At 50.1% G+C, this 23,106-nt stretch overlaps 1 protein-coding gene and 2 gene segments (V, D, J or C); all 3 read left to right on the plus strand.

Moving 5' to 3' along the window:
* LOC109571160 (immunoglobulin lambda-1 light chain-like) overlaps positions 1-23,106 on the plus strand; it is a 230,055-nt gene that overhangs the window by 152,732 nt on the left and 54,217 nt on the right. Inside the window, exons 1-2 of one of the 5 annotated variants that reach the window (XM_070769912.1) lie at positions 7,522-7,651; positions 7,807-8,101. The exons of the other annotated variants lie outside the window; for them this stretch is intronic. Of the exons in view, the coding sequence (XP_070626013.1) occupies positions 7,606-7,651; positions 7,807-8,101 (341 nt within the window). The 5' untranslated portion in view covers positions 7,522-7,605. Of the gene's footprint in view, positions 1-7,521; positions 7,652-7,806; positions 8,102-23,106 lie in introns of those variants that run through there. 5 annotated transcript variants of the gene reach the window in all.
* LOC139176788 (immunoglobulin lambda variable 3-25-like) lies at positions 751-3,633 on the plus strand. The segment is given in 2 exon segments: positions 751-857; positions 1,012-3,633. Coding segments are annotated over 2 exon segments (609 nt in total).
* Positions 19,601-20,918, plus strand: LOC139176789 (immunoglobulin lambda variable 3-25-like). The segment is given in 2 exon segments: positions 19,601-19,749; positions 19,911-20,918. Coding segments are annotated over 2 exon segments (510 nt in total).

The raw sequence follows: 23,106 nt of genomic DNA on the forward strand, positions 1-23,106 counted from the left end.
GCATCGCACAGGTTGCTACGGAGCCTGGCAGTTTACGGCTAGAGTCATCCCGGACCCTCCACTCCACTAACAAACCAAAGGGACGGCGCGGTCATCTCCGCCCTGAGACAGGGTCACAGCACAGCAACTTCCCGGTGCAGGCGGCCTCTAGTGCTGGGCCAGGCAGGGCTGGACTCCCAGGTCCACACCCTCTCTGCTGACAGGGGCCTTGGGGTGACCTGCGGGAGGGGAGCCGCTGCCCTGATCGTCCTCCACCAGCAGGGGGCAGCAGAGCGCGGCCAGGAGCAGCAGGTCAGAGGCTGGGCCGCCCAAGGGGAGCTTCAGGGGAAGCAGCCCTGCGGGTCCACAGGTGTCCAAGGAGCAGCGCTTGGCAGGAAGTCAGGACTGGACAGGCCATCCCCTCAGGACTAGTGACCACCTCTGAGGGTCACATCCACAGTGAACCCCAGAGCACCATGCCTCAGTCCACGGCCAGGACGCTGCCAGGCTGACCGCCCCACCGGGGAGTCCAGGGGAGACCACAGGCCGGGGGGCTTGGGACAGTGGTCATGTGGTCAGACACGGGGAAGGTGACAATGACCTCAGTCCCTGAGGACAAGTCTGATGTGCAGACGTGAGAAGCCGAGGAGGAAGCTGGGGACAGACAGGGCTGATGGTGTGGTGACCCCGCCTCTCAGTGAGGGGCCCCCGGGGGTAAATTTGCATAAACCCAAACCCTCACTGCCCCCTCAAAGCTCTGAGAGGAAATAAAGAGGCTTGGAGAGCCCAGTGCTGCTGCGGGCTCAGAGGCAGAGCTTGGGGCGCGTCCACCATGGCCTGGACCCCTCTCCTGCTGCCCCTCCTCACTCTCTGCACAGGTGCGGCCCCCCGGCCCTGCCCGCAGGCTCCGGCCACACAGGACCCTGGGCAGGGCCAGCCCCAAACCCAGAGCGCAGTCCAGGCACCGCCGCAGGGTGGGATGCCCAGGGAAGGGGTCGTTCCTTCTCATCCCCTCTCCCTCCTCTCTTCCAGGCTCCGTGGTCTCCTATGAACTGACCCAGCCGACTTCAGTGTCAGTGGCCTTGGGACAGACGGCCAAGATCACCTGCTAGGGGGACCTGCTGGATGAACAATATACTCAGTGGTACCAGCAGAAGCCGGGCCAGGGCCCTGTGATGGTCATTTATAAAGATAGTGAGCGGCCCTCAGGGATCTCTGACCGGTTCTCTGGCTCCAGCTCAGGCAAAACAGCCACGCTGACCATCAGCGGGGCCCAGACCGAGGACGAGGCCGACTATTACTGTCAGTCAGCTGACAGCAGTGATAATCCTCACAGTGACACAGACAGACGGGGAAGTGAGACACAAACCCTCCCGTCCTGCTCACGCTCTCCTCCAGCCCCGGGAGGACTGTGGACACAGCAGGGACAGGCCTGGCCCGGTTCCCCCCGCCTCCCGGCCCTTTGGCAGGCTCTGCACAGGGGCGTCCGCAGGGACGATGGGCTGGCGGGACCAGACTGTCCTGGTGTTGGCCGTGTGGTGACCTGGACAAAGAGCCTGATGAAGGACAGACAGAGGGACAGAGACCACTGCTAATGGACTCTGGATGTCCATACAGTGCTGACAGGACACTCAGCAGCCAAAACTCCAGGACGAATTCAGAGAACCGCCCAGCTCCTCGGAGCTTCTGTTGAGCTCGAGAAACAGAACGAACCAGCCCTGGGCCGGTGTGGGGCTGTCAGGCCGCTCCCCTGGGCTCCCCGACCTCCCACTAGGGCTGGAGCCGCGGCAGCTCCCCGCTGTGCCCTCCCTGGGAGGGGCTGTCATTGCAGAGACGGTTCCCCCGCCCAGGCCCTGACCCCTCTGTGAGGGAGATTCAGTCAGTGATGCCTGAGGCCCGGAGCCCAGTCCCGGCTCGGGTCAGGACGACATGCAGGCCCCGCCCCGAGCCCACACCTGTCACCACACCGCAGGGCGGACCGTCCAGCCTCCCAGGCTTCCCTCCAGAGATCACACTCAGCACCACGCCTGCGTTCAGAGCAGAGGTCCAAGGAGCCAAAAGAAAACACACGTCTAGAGGGAAGAGTCCTGAGGAGGAGAGAGCTACACAGAGGGTCTGCACACTGCGGACACTGCTCGGAGCCTGAGAGCTCGAGTGCGGGGCACAGTGAGCGGAGGGAGGACGGAACCTCCAAGGACACTGGATGCCGATGGCCAGAGACACACGCACGTCACAGGAGGGCCAGCTGCCCAGACGCAGGGGAGCTCCTCATTAAGGCCTCAGGGTGAAGAGTCAGGAGAACTGGCCCCGGTTGTGGGGAAACTTAGCCCAGAGGAAACGCTGCCCTGGCCCCAGGTAAGAGACTGAAATAACAGGTGGACAAAGGACTTTCCTGAGTCCTAGTGACTTTCCTGAAGGTAAAACCAAAAATGAAAAAAAAAAATTAGGGAAAAATACAAAGATCCCGTATTCAACAAGAAAAGATTCACAGTACCCGATTCCTAACAAAAATTACCTGTAAAGAATCAAGAAAATAGGAGCTATAGTAAGCACGAAATGTATTAATTCAAACATGCTCTGAAATGGCCCAGATAATGTAGTTTATAGTCAAGGACACAAAACAACCTTTAAAATTATGTTTATTTTTTTTCTTGAGACAAAGAGATTTTAAAAACGTTAAGTAGAAACAAGAGAGGTTTAAAAATGACCCAGATTGAATTTCTAGCAATGGGAACTACAGCATCTGAAGACTGAACTACTCTGGACAGGATGGACAGCACACAGATGTGGCAGAAGTGAAGAGCAGTGAACTGATCCCTTTGCCCGAGACCCTCGTCCTCACCATCTGCTTGTGGCCTCTCAGTGTGCCTCCAAAGCTGAGACACGGCCTTTCCTGAATGTGCCAGCAAGTTCCCTCTCCTTTAAAACACAAGTGACCGATGTGGTGAATTTGCTTTGCTGTCGTGTCCAATTAAAACAATGTTTTAACTATATAAGTAATTTAAAATTTTCCAATACACACTTTTTAAATTAGGAGAATTAGATGCTGTTTCCATGATTGATTTTGCTTACCCAATTAGACAATTAGTTGAAAATATCATCTGCATATGAATTAAAAATATTGACACATTCTACGCTACTCTATCCTAAATCTTTAAAACCTGGCGGGTATTTGAATCTGAAGCACATCTCACGAGGACGACCCACATTGCATGATCAGGAGCCAGTGTGGCTTGATGGAGCCACCATCTTGGAAGAGACCCTGAGGTGCATGTGGTTTCCTTCAGGAAACTGTACCTGCAGAACACACTCACCACCACCAGGAGGCGATGGAGGGTCCCACAGCCCAGAAGCATTGCTGGGGAAGAACTGCTGGCCCCATTTCCACCCAGATCAGGGGTACCGAGGTCACCCAGAAACCGCGGAATTTTATACGTGGATCCATCTGACTTGCATCTCAAGGCAAGACAGTAATGCAACTACAATTTTAAAGGTGGTTCTGAGCCATCGAGCACATTTTTATTATAGTCTTTGAAATGAATGACAATAGCTTGTGAATGTGTTAATAAGTAGAGCCACATTTTCCCTTTCGCTGGAAGATCATCTCCATGAACTCCATGACAAGTCATTAAGAAATATTTTGTGTGCAGATCTAGAAAAAAGGTGGACCATAAGGAATGTTTGATTGACATAGGCTCCAGGGTACCTGAATAAAGAACAGAGGGCTGTGAGAGAGGGGCTCAGGAGGCCTGGGGAGGGGAAAGGTGGAAGCTCTGGGGCCTGGTGAAGGGGAGGGGAGTGTGGGGGCTGAACGGTCAGTGCCCTGGCTGGAATCTTGACTCACTCATCCCCATCTGGAGTCCCTGGGGAAGTCGTGTCCTCTCCCAGTGCTGGCTCCTGCTCATTAGACTGGGGAGGGGTTGAGCCATAACAGAGGGCGCTGGGGTTACTATGACACCAGGGGAGGGATGCAGGAAACTCTCCAAGGGTCTGGCATCTGCTGAGTCTCACAAGTCCTCCCTATGTTGAAGGAGCTACAGGTGTAGGAAGATGACCATCCTGGGGCACCAGGGGGCGCTGTGGGTCCTGGTTGCAGACGCTCCCAGGTGCCCGTCCCCTGGGCAAGGCTCAAGTGCAAAGGGCATGACTGGTGCTTCCTTGAACACACTTCTCTTGAGGAGAACGTCTGTCCCTCTGAAACCCACATGTGGCCCTGCCTCTGACCCCAGGGGATCCCGAGTGAGGCCCTGGGCTCAGGGCTGAGCAGGAGCTGAGACCAAGGACGGGGGCGGGGAGTTGACTTGCATGCACTGCCCGTCCTCCTGGAGCTGCAAGGGGAGACGATAAATTGGGGGCCTGGAGAGGCCCGTCCAGCTGGGCAGCCTCGGGGCAGAGCTCAGGACGCGCCTCCCACCATGGCCTGGGTCCCCTTCTACCTGCTGTCCCTGCTGGTCAGCACGGGTCAGTGTGGCCCAGGGCCTCGGGGGGCTCCCGGCCCCTCCGCCTGGCTCAGTCTTGAGGGCCTGGCTCAGTCTTGAGGGTCCCCCACCCAGTGTGGGTGCCCTCAGCCTCGCCTGCCTTTCTGTCTGCAGGCCTCTGTGCTCAGCCTGTGCTGACCCCACCCCCGTCTGCGTCCTCCTCCCTGGGAGGCTCGGCCAAGCTCACCTGCACCCTGAGCAGCGAGCACAGCACGGTCTACATTGAGTGGTATCAACAGAGTCCTGGGCAGGCCCCTCGGCATCTGATGAGGCTGACCAGTGATGGAAAAGTCACCACAGGGGACGGGATCCCCGACCGCATCTCCGGCTCCAGCTGTGGGGCTGATCGTTACCTGACCATCAGCAGCCTCAGTCTGACGACGAGGCTGATTATACCTGTGGTGTCAGCTATAATGATGGTGGCCAAAGTGGGTACCACAGTGACACAGACAAAGGGGAAGTGAGGCGTACACCTCCCTCCCATGCCTCTGCCCATGGGCACGAGGGTGAGCTGCTCCCTGTCCGTCCCCAGGGCCTTGACCTCTGAGTCTCCCCTCAGAAATCCATCTCCCCGACCCTCTCCCAGAGACACGCCTAGGATAGACAGACACGTGTTAAACTCTAGGTGGTTTTGACAACACGACATTCTTTTTCCTCCTGCACGAGTCTGTGTGGAGGATGCAGGAGACACCAGCCTAGCCCAGAGGGGAAGAGTTCCCTTGGAGGGGTCTGAGCTGATATGACCCTGACCCCAGGAGCCCCCAGGCCCTGTGCTCCCATTGTAGGTCTCTCAAGGCAGAGACATGGATAGTGGAGTCCAGAGGTCACAGTGGAGGTCAAGGCACGAAGTGACCTGACTCAGGTGGGTGGCGCGCAGAGCAGGAGCTCTGTCAGGGCTGAGGGCTCAGCAGGAAGAAATGAGCCTCAGGGGAAGGAGGAAGGAGCCTTGATCCCGTGGTGGCAGCAGAGCTGGGTGCTTGTGGAATCAGGGCCGTGTGAGGGGGTCTGTGGGAGGACTGACCTGCAGACAGGCAGCGGGAGCGTGTGATGGGGACCCAGAGGGACAGACGGCAGGAAGTGAGGACAGGAATGAAACGGGAGGCAGTGAAGACTGTTCAAAACCAGCCCTTTATGAGTGCTCATTGGCCTGCAGCGTGATTGGCATCTGAGACTGTAGGGTTCTTATCAAAATTTCTCTAATAGCTGTAGTGAGTCCTCCCTGTTTTTCGTTCTTATTGCCTTAGTGGTCACGCTGTTGATCGTCTTTCAGCTGCTCACTTCTCATCCGTGTACCTTGTTTTGTGAAGTGTGTCATCAAACATTTGGCCAATCATCAAACTCAGCTTCCCCCAGGGTTACTTATTCTCGGTGTGTGTGTTCCTGGGTGTTTCGTTCTGTCACTTTATCACAAGTGTAGGTTCATGATCCACCAGCCTGGTCAGAATACATCAGAGACTTCTTCCCAAGCATCCCTGCTGTTCTTTTACAGCAGCATCCACGTTCTTCCACCGGCTTCCCTGCGCTCCCCAAAACCCCAGGCACCACTCATTCATCTCCACTTCTAAAAGTCAGTCGTTTCAGAAATGGCACATAGAAGTGAAAGACAGAGCCACATGGCAGGTAGCCTTGGCAGTGGTGTTTTTCACTCTGTAGAGTCACTGGCAATCATCAAAACTCTTCTGTGCGTGAAGAACTCAGTCCTTCTCAGAGCCGAGTTATTTTCCAACATTCGATTACCGAAGTCTGCCACCCAGCTAGCAGAGAAAGGACATCTGTATTGCTCTCAGTTGGGCGGCCCTTACGCCCCTCTATGGACAGTTTGTGTCTAGTTTCTCTGTGTGCATCCGTCTTCACTCTTCTGAAATAAATGTTCAACTGGGCAGCTGCTGGGCCGTATGCTGACCTCGAGGTCTTGGAGACGCTGTCGCCTCTTCCGCAGGGTAGCTGGGCCGTTGCAGCATCCTCTGAGCCGTGCCTGAGTGGCCCAGTTTCTCCGCGTCCGTGCCAGCGTTCAGGATTATCCTTGCACTTGATTGGAGCCATTCGTGCAGGCACATGGTGATGCCTCATTGTGGTTTCACTTGCATTTCCCCTGTGGCTGATGACAAAGGTCTCTCCATGAGCTCATGGCCACTTCTACAGCCTCTTCCACAAAACCTGGCTCTATTCACTGCGCATTTTCCCAATTGATATACTCACTTCTTTTCTTTTTATACTCAGTAGTGAGAGTTTGTGTATACTCCATGTATTTGTCATTCGTTGGATATATGCTTTGCAAAAATTCTCTTTAGGGTTGTCATTTGTTTTTTTTTGTTTGTTTGTTTTATCCCCTTTATATAGTTTGGGCTTCCCTTGAGGCTCAGCTGGTAAAAAATCCACCTGCAATGCAGAAGACCTGGGTTCAGTCCCTGGGCTGGGCAGATCCCCTGGAGAAGGGAAAGGCTTCCCACTCCAGTACTCAGTCCTGGAGAATTCCATGGACTATATAGTCCATGGGGTCCCAAAGCGTCAGACACAACTGAGCGACTTTCAATTTCAGATAGCTTGCAAACAAAAGATATCAGTTTTGATGAGGTTCAAAGTATTGATCTTTCCTTTTATGAAACATGCATTTGCTGCCACCAAACAATTCTTGTTAATCCTAGATCCCAACGATTCTCCTGAATTTATCTTCTAAAACGCCTTTTTTTAAAAAAGAAAAGTTTGCCTAAGTGTTTGTGAGCCATTTCATGGTGTCCGACGGTGGAATCCTGGCTCTCACAGCAGCAAGACCGCAGTCCCCTCAGAGCCAGCTTCCAGCACTGTCCAGCCCCCCACATGATGACCTCATCCCCAGAGAGGACGCCTGTGTGTCCCCTAAGCCCAGAGGAGACCCCCTTGAGCAGACAGAGGGCATGTGCACTGCTCAGGGAGGGGCAGGCTTTCTCACTCAGCCCAGAGACAGTCTGGGCACCTGGTCACAGGCCTGGGAGGCAGGCCCCAGGAAACTCCTCCTAGGAGCCCAGCTGCTCTCCGATCAGCAGGGGGCGGGTCACCAGGCCACGAGGGCCAGGAAGATTTGCATGAGGACATCCCTTCTGAGGATAAAAGAGCCCAGAGGCCCCAGCGCTGCTGTGGGCTCAGAGGCAGAGCTCGGGGCGCATCCACCATGGCCTGGACCCCTCTCCTGCTGCCCCTCCTCACTCTCTACACAGGTGCGGCCCCCCCAGCCCTGCCCACAGGCTCCGGCCACACAGGACCCTGGGCTGGGCCTGCCCCGAACCCAGAGCGCACTCCAGGCACCGCCTCAGGGTGGGATGCCCGGGGAAGGGGTCCTTCTTTCTCATCCCCTCACCCTCCTCTCTTCCAGGCTCCGTGGTCTCCTATGAACTGACCCAGCCGACTTCAGTGTCAGTGGCCTTGGGACAGACGGCCAAGATCACCTGCTCGGGGGACCTGCTGGATAAAAAATATACTCGGTGGTACCAGCAGAAGCCGGGCCAGGGCCCTGTGAGTGTCATTTATAAAGATAGTGAGCGGCCCTCAGGGATCCCTGACCGGTTCTCTGGCTCCAGCTCAGGCAAAACAGCCACGCTGACCATCAGCGGGGCCCAGAACGAGGACGAGGCCGACTATTACTGTCAGTCAGCTGACAGCAGTGATAATCCTCACAGTGACACAGACAGATGGGGAAGTGAGACACAAACCCTCCCGTCCTGCTCACGCTCTCCTCCAGCCCCGGGAGGACTGTGGACACAGCAGGGACAGGCCTGGCCCGGTTCCCCCCGCCTCCCAGCCCTTCGGCAGGCTCTGCACAGGGGCGTCCGCAGGGACGATGGGCTGGCGGGACCAGACTGTCCTGGTGTTGGCCGTGTGGTGACCTGGACAAAGAGCCTGATGAAGGACAGACAGAGGGACAGAGACCACTGCTAATGGACTCTGGATGTCCATACAGTGCTGACAGGACACTCAGCAGCCAAAACTCCAGGACGAATTCAGAGAACCGCCCAGCTCCTCGGAGCTTCTGTTGAGCTCGAGAAACAGAACGAACCAGCCCTGGGCCGGTGTGGGGCTGTCAGGCCGCTCCCCTGGGCTCCCCGACCTCCCACTAGGGCTGGAGCCGCGGCAGCTCCCCGCTGTGCCCTCCCTGGGAGGGGCTGTCATTGCAGAGACGGTTCCCCCGCCCAGGCCCTGACCCCTCTGTGAGGGAGATTCAGTCAGTGATGCCTGAGGCCCGGAGCCCAGTCCCGGCTCGGGTCAGGACGACGTGCAGGCCCCGCCCCGAGCCCACACCTGTCACCACACCGCAGGGCGGACCGTCCAGCCTCCCAGGCTTCCCTCCAGAGATCACACTCAGCACCACGCCTGCATTCAGAGCGAAGGTCCAAGGAGCCAAAAGAAAACACACGTCTAGAGGGAAGAGTCCTGAGGAGGAGAGAGCTACACAGAGGGTCTGCAGACTGCGGACACCGCTCGGAGCCTGAGAGCTCGAGTGCGGGGCACAGTGAGCGGAGGGAGGATGGAACCTCCAAGGACACCGGACGCCGATGGCCAGAGACACACGCACGTCACAGGAGGGCCGGCTGCCCAGACGCAGGGGAGCTCCTCATTAAGGCCTCAGGGTGAAGAGTCAGGAGAACTGGCCCCGGTTGTGGGGAAACTTAGCCCAGAGGAAACGCTGCCCTGGCCCCAGGTAAGAGACTGAAATAACAGGTGGACAAAGGACTTTCCTGAGTCCTAGTGACTTTCCTGAAGGTAAAACCAAAAATGAAAAAAAAAAAAAAATTAGGGAAAAATACAAAGATCCCGTATTCAACAAGAAAAGATTCACAGTACCCGATTCCTAACAAAAATTACCTGTAAAGAATCAAGAAAATAGGAGCTATAGTAAGCACGAAATGTATTAATTCAAACATGCTCTGAAATGGCCCAGATAATGTACTTTATAGTCAAGGACACAAAACAACCTTTAAAATTATGTTTATTTTTTTTCTTGAGACAAAGAGATTTTAAAAACGTTAAGTAGAAACAAGAGAGGTTTAAAAATGACCCAGATTGAATTTCTAGCAATGGGAATTACAGCATCTGAAGACTGAACTACTCTGGACAGGATGGACAGCACACAGATGTGGCAAAAGTGAAGAGCAGTGAATTGATCCCTTTGCCCGAGACCCTGGTCCTCACCATCTGCTTGTGGCCTCTCAGTGTGCCTCCAAAGCTGAGACACAGCCTTTCCTGAATGTGCCAGCAAGTTCTCTCTCCTTTACAAAACACAGGTGACTACGTGGTGACTTTGCTGTGCTACCCTGTCTGGCTTAAACAAAGTTGTAACCACACATGTAATTTAAAATTTTCCAACACACATGGGTGAGTGCTCTGTTTCACCTAGAATTCCTGCACATGAGCCTCAAAGTGTGAATCTGCTCCAGAGAACAAACCTCCCACAGCTGATGTTCTTTCTTTTCTTCTAGTCATTATATTGTCCCTTTTCTGAGCAGAGACCTCGGGTTAGGGAGGAGGAGAGTCTGCCTTCCTCGGCCTTGCGTTCCTCCTGGGTCCACCTGCAGAGAGGCTCATGCTTCACCGAGCCCTTGGGTTCAAATGCTCCTGTCCTCCAGAAACACCCCCAGACACCCCTAGAAGTAAATCAGTCCAACTTTGTTTCCAGGCAAAGTGGACACACAAAATGAGCCCTCATGGCGCTGAACATAACTCATGTATACATATGTCTTACAATAGTGTAAAATTCCCTCAGTCTAAAATGAAGTATAGGAATTGGAATTGTGAAGTCAATTGACCAAGAAACCAGAAGAAGAAACTGTGTAGTGATCACCCGCAAACGCCTCCATGAATGTCACATGGTTGCACGGTCCCCTGGAGACTCACAGCCTCCCTCCCCCTCTCTCCATGTACATGTATACAGATGTATGTCTGTGTTTGGGAGAACACACACATCTGTCCAGTCCACACCCCTCACGTTCCCTGATGTCCAGAAGGTCTGCCATAGCTGTTAGTTTTGTCCCCAGATAAGATCTTATGGAGTAAACAAAAGGGAATCTTCCGGACCCAGGAATTGGACCGGGGTCTCCTGCATTGCGGGTGGGATTCTTTACTAGCTGAGCTACCAGGGACATATGTGTGTTTGAAAGTCACTCAGTCATGTCCGACTCTGCGACCCCATGGACTATACACTCCATGGAATCCTCCAGGCCAGAATACTGGGGTGGGTAGCCCTTCTCCTCTCCAGGGGATCCTCCCAACCCAGGGACTGAACCCAGGTCTCCTGCATTGCAGGCAGATTCTTTACCAGCTGAGCCAGAAGGGAAAATCTATCAGGGAAGCCCCAAGTAAAAGGAAGGTAATCATAAAGATAAGAGCAGAAACCAATAAAATGAAAAACAAGATGTATTTTTAAAAAGTCAACAAGACAAAAATCTATGAATCTCTGACCCAGTGGTTCTTAACAAAAGGTCATTCCACCCATCCCAGGGGACACTTGTCCATGTCCGGAGACAGTTTTGATTGACACAAATGGAGAGGATGTAGTTGCTACAGGTATGTAGTGAGTAAAAGTTAAATGATGCTGCTAATATCCTCTATTCATAGGCCAACTCCACACAAAAAAGAATCATTTAGCCCAAAATGTTAACTGTTCCAAGTTTGAGAAACTGTTCTCATCGTTCTCTGTTCATATAGTTCAAGCAAAATGAGAGAGAGAGAGAAAGCGAGAGGGAGAAGGAGAAGAAGACCAATATCAAGAATGAAAGAGAAGGATTTTCTCTGGTGATTTAGTGGTAAAGAATCCACCTGCCCACGCAGGAGACTTCCCTGGTGCGGGAAGAGACTTCTCTGGTCCCGGAAGATCTCACGTGCTGCAGAGCAACGAAGCCTGTGTTCCACAGCTACTGAAGCCTGTGCGTCCGAGAGCCTGGCTCCACGAGAGGCCACTGCCGTGGGAAACCCGCGCGCTGAACCTGCAGAGCAGCCCCCGCTCTCCTCAAGCAGGAAAAAGCCCATGCTGCAACAAAGACCCAGCACGGCCAAAAACGAAGAAGTAAATAAGTAAAATTATCATAAAGAAAACCCCATAGTCATCAAAAGGACAATAAGTAACAATTATTAACAACTTTAGATCCAATATATTTCACAAGTTAGATGAAATGGACAAATTCCTTGAAAGAAGTATCAAGCTACTCAGTTCAGTTCAGTTCAGTTGCTCAGTTGTGACCGACTCTTTGTGACCCCATGGACTGTAGCACACCAGGCCTCCTTGTCCATCTCCAGCTACCGGAGTTCACTCAAACTCACGTCCATCGAGTCGGTGATGCCATCCAACCATCTCATCCTCTGTCGTCCCCTTCTCCTCCCGCCTTCAATCTTTCCCACCATCAGGGTCTTTTCCAATGAGTCAGTTCTTCGCATCAGGTGGCCAAAGTATTGGAGTTTCAGCTTCAGCATCAGTCCTTCCAATGAATATTCAGGACTGATTTCCTTTAGGATTGACTAGTTGGAGCTCCTTGCAGTCCAAGGGACTCTCAAGAGCCTTCTCCAACACCACAGTTCAAAAGCATCAATTCTTTGGCATTCAGCTTTCTTTATGGTCCAGCTCTCACATCCATACATGACCACTAGAAAAACCATAACCTTGACTTCACGGACCTTTGTTGGCAAATTAATGTCTCTGCTTTTTAACATGCTGTCTAAGATGGTCATAACTTTCTTTCCAAGGAGTAAATGTCTTTTAATTTCATGGCTGCAGTCACCATCTGCAGTGATTTTGGAGCCCCCCCAAATAAAGTCAGCCACTGTTTCCACTGTTTCTCCATCTATCTGCCATGAAGTGATGGGACCTCCATGATCTTAGTTTTCTAAATAATGAGCTTTAAGCCAACTTTTTCACTCTCCTCTTTCACTTTCATCAAGAGGCTCTTTAGTTCTTCTTTACTTTCTGCCATAAGGGTGGTGTCATCTGCATATCTGAGGTTATTGATATTTCTCTCGGCAATCTTGCTTCCAGCTTGTGCTTCCTCCAGCCCAGTGTTTCTCATGATGTACTTTGCATAGAAGTTAAATAAGCAGGGTGACAATATACAGTCTTGACGTACTCCTTTTCCTATTTGGAACCAGTCTGTTGTTCCATGTCCAGTTCTAACTGTTGCTTCCTGACTTGCATACAGATTTCTCAAGAGGCAGGTCAGGTAGTCTGGTATGCCCATCTCTTTCAGAATTTTCCACAGTTTATTGTGATCCACACAGTCAAAGGTTTTGACATAGTCAATAAAGCAGAAACATATGTTTTTCTGGAATTCTCGCTTTTTCGATGATCCACCGGATGTTGGCCATTTGATCTCTGGTTCCTCTGCCTTTTCTAAAACCAGCTTGAACATCAGGAAGTTCACGGTTCACATATTGCTGAAGCCTGGCTTGGAGAATTTTGAGCATTACTTTGCTAGCATGTGAGATGAGTGCAATTGTGCGGTAGTTTGAGCATTCTTTGGCATTGCCTTTCTTTGGGATTGGAATGGAAATTGACCTTTTCCAGTCCCGTGGCCACTGCTGAGTTTTTCAAATTTGCTGGCATATTGAGTGCAGCACTTTCACAGCATCCTCTTTCAGGATTTGAAATTGCTCAACGGGAATTCCATCACCTCCACTAGCTTTGTTCATAGTGATGCTTCCTAAGGCCCACTTGTCTTCACATTCCAGGATGTCTGGCTCTAGGTCAGTGATCACACCATCGTGATTATCTGGGTCGTGAAGCTCTTTTTTGTACAGTTCTTCTGTGTATTCCTGCTGCTCTCCTTAATATCATCTGCTTCTGTGAGGTCCATAGCGTTTCTGTCCTTTATTCAGTTCCTGGGTCGGGAAGATCCTTTTAATTACTCTGGGTTTAACTTCTGTAGCTTCACTAGTTTAAGGTCTTCCTTTTTTGTAATAAGAGCACTCCATGCTGTGTATTTTTCTCTTGGCACGTGCTTAGCTGCATCTCATTAACTTTACACGTTGTGTTTTCATTTTCATACAGCTGACACATTATTTTCTAATTTGGTTTCAGATTCCTTCTTTAACCCAGCGTGTCTTCGTCTGTTTGGGCAGCTACAACAAACTGCCCCAGCCTAGGTTGCTCGTCAACAACAGAAATTTATCCCTAAATTCTGGAGGCTGGAAGTCTGAGATCATGTGGCCCAAGAGTTGGTCCTGATGAAGGTCCCCTTCTGTGCAGGTTGCACGCTGTCAACTTAGCACTGTGGCCTCACATAGCTGGAGGGGCGAAGAAGCTCTCTGAGGCCACTTGCATAAGGGCCCCGTTAATCAATCACCACCTAATCACAATGGCACCCCACTCCAGTACTCTTGCCTGGAAAATCCCATGGACAGAGGAGCCTGGTGGGCTGCAGTCCATGGGGTCTTGAAGAGTCGGAAACGACTGAGCGACTTCACTTTCACTTTTTGCTTTCATGCATTGGAGAAGGAAATGGCAACCCACTCCAGTGTTCTTGCCTGGAGAATCCCAGGGACGGGGGAGCCTGGTGGGCTGCCGTCTATGGGGTCGCACAGAGTTGGACACAACTGAAGTGACTTAGCAGCAGCAATCACCTCCCAAAGGCTTCACCTCCTAAATATACCTGGGACATTAGGTTTTCAACACATGAATCTCAGGGGACACAAACATTCAAACCATAGCACAGAGGTTATTTAGAAGTGAAAGTGCTGGTTGCTCAGTCACTTCTGACTCTTTGCAATCCCATGGTAGCTTGCAAGGTTCCTCTGTCCAGGGGATTCTCCAGGCAAGATTACTGAAGTGGGTGGCCATTCCTTTCTCCAGGACGTCTTCCCAAGCCAGGGCTCGAATCTGGGTCTCCTACCTAGTAGGCAGATCCTTTACCATCTGAGCCTCCAAGGAAGCCAATTTAGAAGTATGTTTTTTAATTTTTAAATATTTGAGAACATTGTCAGATAGCTTCCTCATCTTCCTGTTGTTGATTTCTAGTTTAAATTCATTGTGGCAGACATAATTTTTATTATTCAATTTTTTTAAGTTGCTGAGGGAGTTCCCTGGTGGCCTAGTGATTAGGATTCTGCTCTTCCACTGCCAATCTAGGTTCAGTCCCTAGCTGGGGAACTGAGATACTGTTAGCCATGTAGCATAGCCAAAAAACCAAAAAGTCACTGAGAATTCTTTTTAAATCCCAGACTATGGTCTAGTTTAGTGAGTGTTTCATAGGCACTAGAAAAAATCTGCATCCTGCCGATGTTGGTAAAGTGCTCTGCGAATGTCAGGTCAAGGTGGATGTGTTCCTAGTCTCCTATGGCACTACCAGCTTTTTATTTGTGCTGTTGATTAACAAGGAAGAATTGTTATAGTTTCTGTACACTGTAGACTCGTCAGTGTCCCCTTGTAATTCTACCAATTTTTGCTTCAAGTGTTTTGTTTAGATTTTTGTTATTATATGCATATACGTTGAGAATTTGTCATCTTGAACTTAGCTCATTAATAATTGTGAACTTTATCCTTGATAATACTCCTTGCTCTGAAGTTTGTTTTGTTAGACATGAACATAGCTACTTAGGTTTTCTATGATCGGTTTTGTATTTTATAGCCTTTTCCCATCTTTTTACTTTTAAACTCTGTGTGCCTTTATGATGTAAAGGAGTTTTTACAGTCAACATACAATTCCTCAGATTGTCTAATTTATATGAAACTCCCTTTACGTTTACCAGCACTTTCTTCTGTCGTCTGCAGTCTCTTGTTAAGACTATCCAGTGGATGTTTTATTTTAGATGTTGATATTTCAGTTCTATGACTTACTTTGGTTATTTTCAACATTTTCTATTTCTCTCTGGCATTCTCTATTCACTTGAGCATATTTTCCTTTATAGGGTCAAGTATAGTTAAAAAGCTGTTTTAAAATCTTTGGTAATTTCATTAAATCGGTTATCTCTGAGTCTGTCTCCATTGATTGCCTTTTATTTGAACATTGGCCACATGTTCTTATTTCTTCACATTCCTGGTAATTTTGGTTTATACCCTGGACATTGCTAATGATATGGTGTACAGGTTTTGGTTTCTCTTATGTCCCTCTTGAGAATACTGAACTTTTTTATCAGACAATTTTCCTGACAGAACTCTAGTGATAAACTCTTTGTGTTGCCTGAAGCATTAGTGCAGTTCACTTCAGTTCGGTCGCTCAGTCGTGTCCAACTCTTTGCAACCCCATGGACTGCAGCACGCTAGGCCTCCCTGTCCATCACCAACCTCCGGAGTTTACTCAAACTCATGTCCATTGAGTCAGGGGTGCCATCCAACCATCTCATCCAGTAGATGAAGCAGTAGAAACCTAGTTTATTTCTTCTAGACTTAATTAGGCTGCTTGGAGTCTTCCACATACCTATGTAGTTCAAGAATCAGACAGAGATTTAAGCAAAAGTGGTGTGCAGAATATAGTCTCCTCCATGGCTCTCTCCTTTCTGAGACTTGCTCTTCAATTTCTAGCTTCTGTGGTCCCCCTGAAACTTGTCCTCTGATTATTCACGCCTCTAAGACTATGACTTTTCTGGCCAAGTTTGAGCCACCCCATCCGGCATAAATTGGGGTTTGCTCTCAGGTAAACAAATTGAGAAAAATGAGAAGCTTAGTCCATGCCTCGCCGTCCTTGCAAGCTGGGCTGCTGTCAAGTTTCCGCTCTCTCTGTTCTCCAGTGCCTTTAGGTGGTTGTCGTATTTTCTCCAGAATTCACTGTTGTTTGTTGAAGGATATTTGGCCCAGTAAGAGCTATTCCTCCATTACCAGAAACTAGAATTCCATTTCCCTGGCTTGGATTCTTTTAGTAGACAAATACAATGGCTTATCCTTGTCCATCATTGACAATTTTTCTATTTATTCTCAGAGATAAATCAGATCTTTCAGGAGTCTATTCTTAGCTACTCAAAATGACTTAGTATCATCTCCAAATATAAATATTTTGCTTTGTTGTCTCTATTCCAAGTTATTTATTAATTCATGCAGTCTTTACAGAACTCTCTTATTCACCCATTTGTATTCAGAGAATTAATTTATATTATTTGCTTCTTATCTCTAGAGCCTTTATAAGATAAAAAAGACTCTTCACCTCAGCCTGACTAGATTTTGAAATTAGCTCTGTGTAAAACTTTGTCAAATGGCTTTTGAAATTCTCAGTGGACTATATCAACCAATTGCTTACGCTTATGTCTTTTTATTTCTTTAAGGACAACAATAATTTACCCACAACATATTTTTAAATGTTTTGCTAGAGAGCCATGTTACCTCATATGTAAAGAGTTTAATAGTCCAATCCTTTATTAATTATAACTTTATATCAGCTTGTCTAGCATAGAAATGTGATGCAATTTTAAATGCTTGGATTCTTCCCGGATTTTTTTAACTAATATTACTTTTGTTTTGTTTTGTTTTTTAAACTGAAAGGGAGAATTGTATATTGTTTGAAATTTTACTGTATGCCAATATTTTTAAATAAAATAAAAATTTGTCAGAACTGAACTATTAGAGTTGCAGATACTATAACATGATAAATCAAATGGGATTTCTTATACTGACAACTAAGAGTAATGAGAAATTGGATAACTTGTGAACATTATCAATTTAGTAATTCTCAAAAAGGATTTATATAGTTAACAGAAGGTACAGCTCTTTTGGAACCGCCAAAGAAAGAAATACCAAGAGTTTAGATTTAAATTATATAATTCTCATATCTGTTACCAAACTCAGTTCAGTTCAGTCACTCAGTCATGTCCAACTCTTTGCAATCCCATGGACTGCAGCACGCCAGGCCTCCCTGTCCATCAACAACTCCCAGAGCTTATTCAGACTCATGTCCATCGAGTCGGTGATGCCATTCAACCATCTCATCCTCTGTCGTCCCCTTCTCCTCCCACCTTCAATCTTTCCCAGCATCTGAGTCTTTTCATATGAGTCAGTTCTTCACATCAGGTGGCCAAAGTATTGGAGTTTCAGCTTCAGCATCAGTCCTTCCAGTGAATATTCAGGACTGATTTCCTTTAGGATGGACTGGTTTGATCTCCTTGCAGACCAAGGGACTCTCAAGAGTCTTCTCCAGTGCCACAGTTCAAAAGCATTAATTCTTCAGCGCTCAGCTTTCTTTATAGTCCAACTCTCACATCCATACATGACTACTGGAAAAACAAAACTACCCAGGAATAAATTTTAAAATTTCAATTTTACATATTTAATATTTTCCACAAATGAAAAGCTTCAATATTTTCACTGACTTTACAGTGTAAACAAAATTCCCTTGACACTCCAAAAAAAGGTTAAAATGTTCTACCTTCTCTTCTGCTGAGGAGAAAGTGACTTTCTAGTCTTGTGACATGGAAATCATAATGAGTCAAAATGTACGTTTTGGCTGCACACCCCTGATTTTACCGCTCAGTGGCTTTAAGAATGCCATCTGATTTGGGTGATTCAAGCTGAATTTATTTTGCTAATAACAGCTAATGTTTACTGTACACGCCTTTGATGCCAGACAGTGTTCCAAGTGTATGATCTCATCTTGTCCTCCAGTTACCCCATAAACTGCCTTCATTTCCATCTGCAGATATAACCTGTTGGAGCGCATCCAAGGTATTGACCACCATTTGATCTAACGCTTCTGATCTTTTCAACTGAGAGGAAGTGTTGGAGCAGTGCATCAACTTTCTCAGTAAACCTTCAAAACACAAGACTTCTTGACCTGTTTTTTAGACAGCTTTGTGCATGCTCTTTCCCAAGTAGCTAAGTTGCTTCAGTCGTGTCTGACTCTGTGAGACTCCATGGACTGCAGTCCACCAGGCTTCTCTGTCCATGGGATTCTCCAGGCAAAAATACTGGAGTGGGTTGTCATGCCCTTCTCCAGGGGATCTTCCCGACCCAGAGATTGAACCGCATCTCTTACATCTTCTGAGTTGGCAGGCATATTCTTTACCACTAGAGCCACGTGGGAAGCCCCAAACTGGTTCTACACGACTAATGTATTTTCGGTAGTCATGTATGAATGTGAGAGTTGTACCAAAAAGAAAGCTGAGCACCGAAGAATTGATGGCTTTTAACTGCAGTGTTGGAGAAGACTCTTGAGAGTCCCTTGAACTGCAAGGATATCAAACCAGTCCATCCTAAAGGAAATCAGTCCTTACTATTCATTGAAAGGACTGATGCTGAAACTGAAACTCCAAAACTTGGCCACCTGATGCGAAGAACTGACTCATGGAAAAGACCCTAATGCTAGGGAAGATTGAAGGCGGGAGGAGAAGGGGATGACAGAGGATGAGATGGTTGAAAGGCATCACCAACTTGATGGACATGAGTTTGAACAAGCTTCAGAAGTTGGTGATGGACAGGGAGGACTGGCGTGTGGCAGTCCATGGGATCCCAAACAGTCGGACACAACTGAATGACTGAAATGAACTGAACTGAAGATCTTCCAGGTTCCCCTCTTCACATCGGTTATCAGGTCTCTCTGATCCAGCATTTCTCAGCTAAGACCACCCATGACTCCTGGCTGCAGAATCTTTTACAAAAGTCCCACAGAGAGGAGTGTGATCACTTTACACAGGAGGACTGTGGTTCTCTAGTGTGAGAAATGCTAACTCAGCCCGTCACAGGGACATGAAAGTACTGGAGACAGTAATCAGTTATGCTGAGAAATCACAGCTCTGCTAGAGGCAGCACATGGGGTAGCCAGCAGGGGGCAGCAGAGCGCGGCCAGGAGCAGCAGGTCAGAGGCTGGGCTGCCCAAGCGGGGCTTCAGGGGAACCAGCCCTGCGCGTCCACAGGTGTCCAGGGAGCAGCGCTTGGCAGGAAGTCAGGACTGGACAGGCCATCCCCTCAGAACTAGTGACCACCTCTGAGGGTCACATACACAGTGAACCCCAGGACACCATGCCGCAGTCCACGGCCAGGACGCTGCCAAGCTGACCGCCCCACTGGGGAGCCCAGGACCACAGGCAGGGGGGCTTGGGACAGTGGTCATGTGGTCAGACACAGGGAAGGTGACAGTGACCTCAGTCCCTGAGGACAAGTCTGATGTGCAGACGTGAGAAGCCGAGGAGGAAGCTGGGGACAGACAGGGCTGATGGTGTGGTGACCCCGCCTCTGAGTGAGGGGCCCCCGGGGGTGAATTTGCATAAACCCAAACCCTCACTGGCCCCTGCAAAGCTCTGAGAGGGAATAAAGGGTCTCAGAGAGCCCAGCACTGCTGCGGGCTCAGAGGCAGAGCTCGGGGCACGTCCACCATGGCCTGGACCCCTCTCCTGCTGCCCCTCCTCACTCTCTGCACAGGTGCGGCCCCCCAGCACTGCACCCCGGCCCTGGTCCCCCAGCACTCAGGACTGAGCCTGCCTCAAACCCAGAGCTCAGCCCAGACACAACCTCAGGGAGGCGCCCTTCTCACTTGGGGAAGGAGTCCTTCCTTCTCATCCCCTCTCCCTCCTCTCTTCCAGGCTCCGTGGTCTCCTATGAACTGACACAGTTGACTTCAGTGTCAGTGGCCTTGGGACAGACGGCCAAGATCACCTGCTCGGGGGAGCTGCTGGATGAACAATATACTCAGTGGTACCAGCAGAAGCCGGGCCAGGCCCCTAAGCTGGTCATTTATAAAGACAGTAAGCGGCGCTCAGGGATCCCTGACCAGTTCTCTGGCTCCAGCTCCGGCAAAACAGCCATCTTGACCATCAGTGGGGTCCGTGCCGAGGATGAAGCCGACTATTACTGTCTGTCGTGGGACAGTGGCAGTTACAATGTTCACAGTGACACAGACAGACAGGGAAGTGAGACACAAACCCTCCTGTCCTGCTCACACTCTCCTCCAGCCCCGGGAGGACTGTGGACACAGCAGGGACAGGCCTGGCCCGGTTACCCCGGAGCTGAGCCCCCAGGCGGCCCCGCCTCCCGGGCCTCCAGGTAGGCTCTGCACAGGGGCATCCACAGAGCATTATGGGCTGGCGGGACCACGGTGTTGATGTGGGGAAACTGACAATACAGACCCATCCATCTTATCATGGCCCCTGGAGCTCTCTCTGTGAAGGACTTGTCTAGGCCATCACCACCTCTCTGTGGCCCTCACGTCCTGACCTAATCCCCGAAACTGCCTTGTGAAGTCTGGGATTCTGATGGAAGACCCAGTGCTGTGGGCACCATTGAATCCCCCAGACCCCTAGTCGGCCCTGAGTGCCCTGCCCGCCGCCACTAGACCCGGTGCCAGCTACCTGCACACGCTGTTGGTTCTAGAATGCTGCCCCCTCACAACCACACCTCTCCTAGAGGATTCAGTTCATCAATCTTGTGGAGTCCTGCTCCACTAGAGATGACCTTGCAGGGCCTGCAGGGTCAGAGTCTCCTAGAGGACCCCAAAAACTCAGTCACAACCCAAGCAGGCCAGGGTCTCCTCCCCTGAGTGTGGCCTCCCGAACCCCCTCCTGACAGCCAGGCCCCAGCTGTCCTCCTCAGAGTCCACGTCCGGGGAAGCTGTGACTGCCCAGGGGAGACCACAGAGGAGGCCAGTCCCCAGGGGTCAGCTGGGCTCCCGTCCTGCCCTCTGACCCCCAGGTTAGGACCCAGCCCTCTGTCCCCAGGGATGCAGCCACCAGCTCTGAAAGTCTGACTCAGACCATGTGCTCATCCCGGCTCTGACCCTGGCCAGAAGACACCTTAGGGGACCCCTCGGAGACGAGCCCTGGGTCTCAGACAAGCTCTGTGTCCCCCCGGCAGCTCTGAGCGCCCCTGGGGCCGCTCCACTGCTGGGGTGCAGACGCCCCTCCAGCTGCTCAGTTCCAGGCAGGAAGCCCCACTCGGGCCTGGACCTGCAGATCCAGGTGGGGCCAGGCGAGGTCCGTCCTGAGTGGCGCCTCCACAGGGATTTCAGACAGACGCTCAGACACTGTGTCCAGGATCACTGCCCCCGACCACCAGCAGGGCCAGGCTGGGGTCAGGGGGGCTGACCACACAGCTCCAGGTCACGGCCACGAGGACTGGAGACACAGCTCTGTCTCCGCCTGGCTCAGGCTCTCCCCTGCTTCGGGACACACCCGTGGGATTGGGCTGCGAGTCCAGACTCTGATGAACTCTGGCCTCTCTCTCACTGCACTCGCCTTCCTCCCTTTCCCCTCGGTGTCCTCCCCTCTGTCTCCCTGCCGCCCTCCCCCTGTTTCTCTACTCTCCTCCTCCTCCTGCTTCTTCTTCTTTCCTTTCTCTCCCTCTCTCTCCCTCATAAGATGTTTGGATTTCTCCCCATAGATTATATTTAATTTAAATTTTCCATTATATTTGTACTGTTAACTAAACACAGATGCACAGCTGGAGAGCTGCAAGTTAAGTTTTATTGGGGGCAAAATGAGGAGTGCAGCCTGGGAGGCGGCATCTCAGACGCTTCGAGAGGCACCTGGGGCAGTGGGGGAGGTCAGTCATAAGGTCTTGGTGACGGGGGAGCTCAATACCATGAGGCACTCATCTTACAAAAGGCCATTTGTTAGTCATGAGGATCTGACGTCACCATGAATGGAGTCAGTGCTTCTCTAGATATAACGAGATGCAAGGATGGAGATCATAATATCTGTTCCTAAGAAGAACTATACAAAAAGACCTTCATGACCCAGATAATCACAGCGGTGTGATCACTCACCAGAGCCAGACATCCAGGAAGATAAAGCCAGGGGGGCCTTAGGAAGCATCACTACAAACAAAGCTAATGAATGGAATTAGCTAAAGTGATAGAATTCCAGTTGAGCTATTTCAAATCCTAAAAGATGATGCTGTTAAAGTGATGCACTCAATACGCCAGCAAATTTGGAAAACTCAGCAGTGGCCACAGGCCTGGAACAGGTCAGTTTTCATTCCAATCCCAAAGAAAGGCAATGCCAAAGAATGCTCAAACTACCGCACAATTGCACTCGTCTCACACGCTAGTAAAGTAATGCTCAAAATTCTCCAAGCCAGGCTTCAGCAATATGTGAACTGTGAACTTCCAGATGTTCAAGCTGGGTTTAGAAAAGGCAGAGGAACCAGAGATCAAACTGCCAACATCCGCTGGATCATCGAAAAAGCAAGAGAGTTCCAGAAATGCATCTACTTCTGCATTATTGACTATGCCAAAGCCTTTGACTGTGTGGATCACCACAAACTGTGGAAAATTCTTAAAGAGAAGGAAATACCAGATCACCTGACCTACCTCTTGAGAAATCTGTATGCAGGTCAGGAAGGAACAGTTAGAACACGACATGGAACAACAGACTGGTTCCAAATAGGGAAAGGAGTACATCAAGGCTGTATATTGTCACCCTGCTTATTTAACTTCTATGTAGAGTACATCGTGAAAAATGCTGGGCTGGGTGAAGCAGAAGCTGGAATCAAGATTGCTGGGGAAAATATCAATAACCTCAGATATGCAGATGACATCACCCTTATGGAAGAAAGCGAAGAAGAACTAAAGAGTCTCTTGATGAAAGTAAAAGAAGAGAGTGAAAAGTTGGCTTAAAGCTCAACATTCAGAAAATGAAGATCATGGCATCTGGTCCCATCACTTCATGGCAAATAGATGGGGAAAAAATGGAAACAGTGACAAACTTTAATTTTGGGGGCTCCAAAATCACTGCAGATGGTGACTGCAGCCATGAATTTAAATGACGTTTGCTCTTTGGAAGA

This window comes from Bos indicus, chromosome 17, assembly GCF_029378745.1.
Source record: "Bos indicus isolate NIAB-ARS_2022 breed Sahiwal x Tharparkar chromosome 17, NIAB-ARS_B.indTharparkar_mat_pri_1.0, whole genome shotgun sequence".
NCBI lineage: Eukaryota > Metazoa > Chordata > Mammalia > Artiodactyla > Bovidae > Bos > Bos indicus.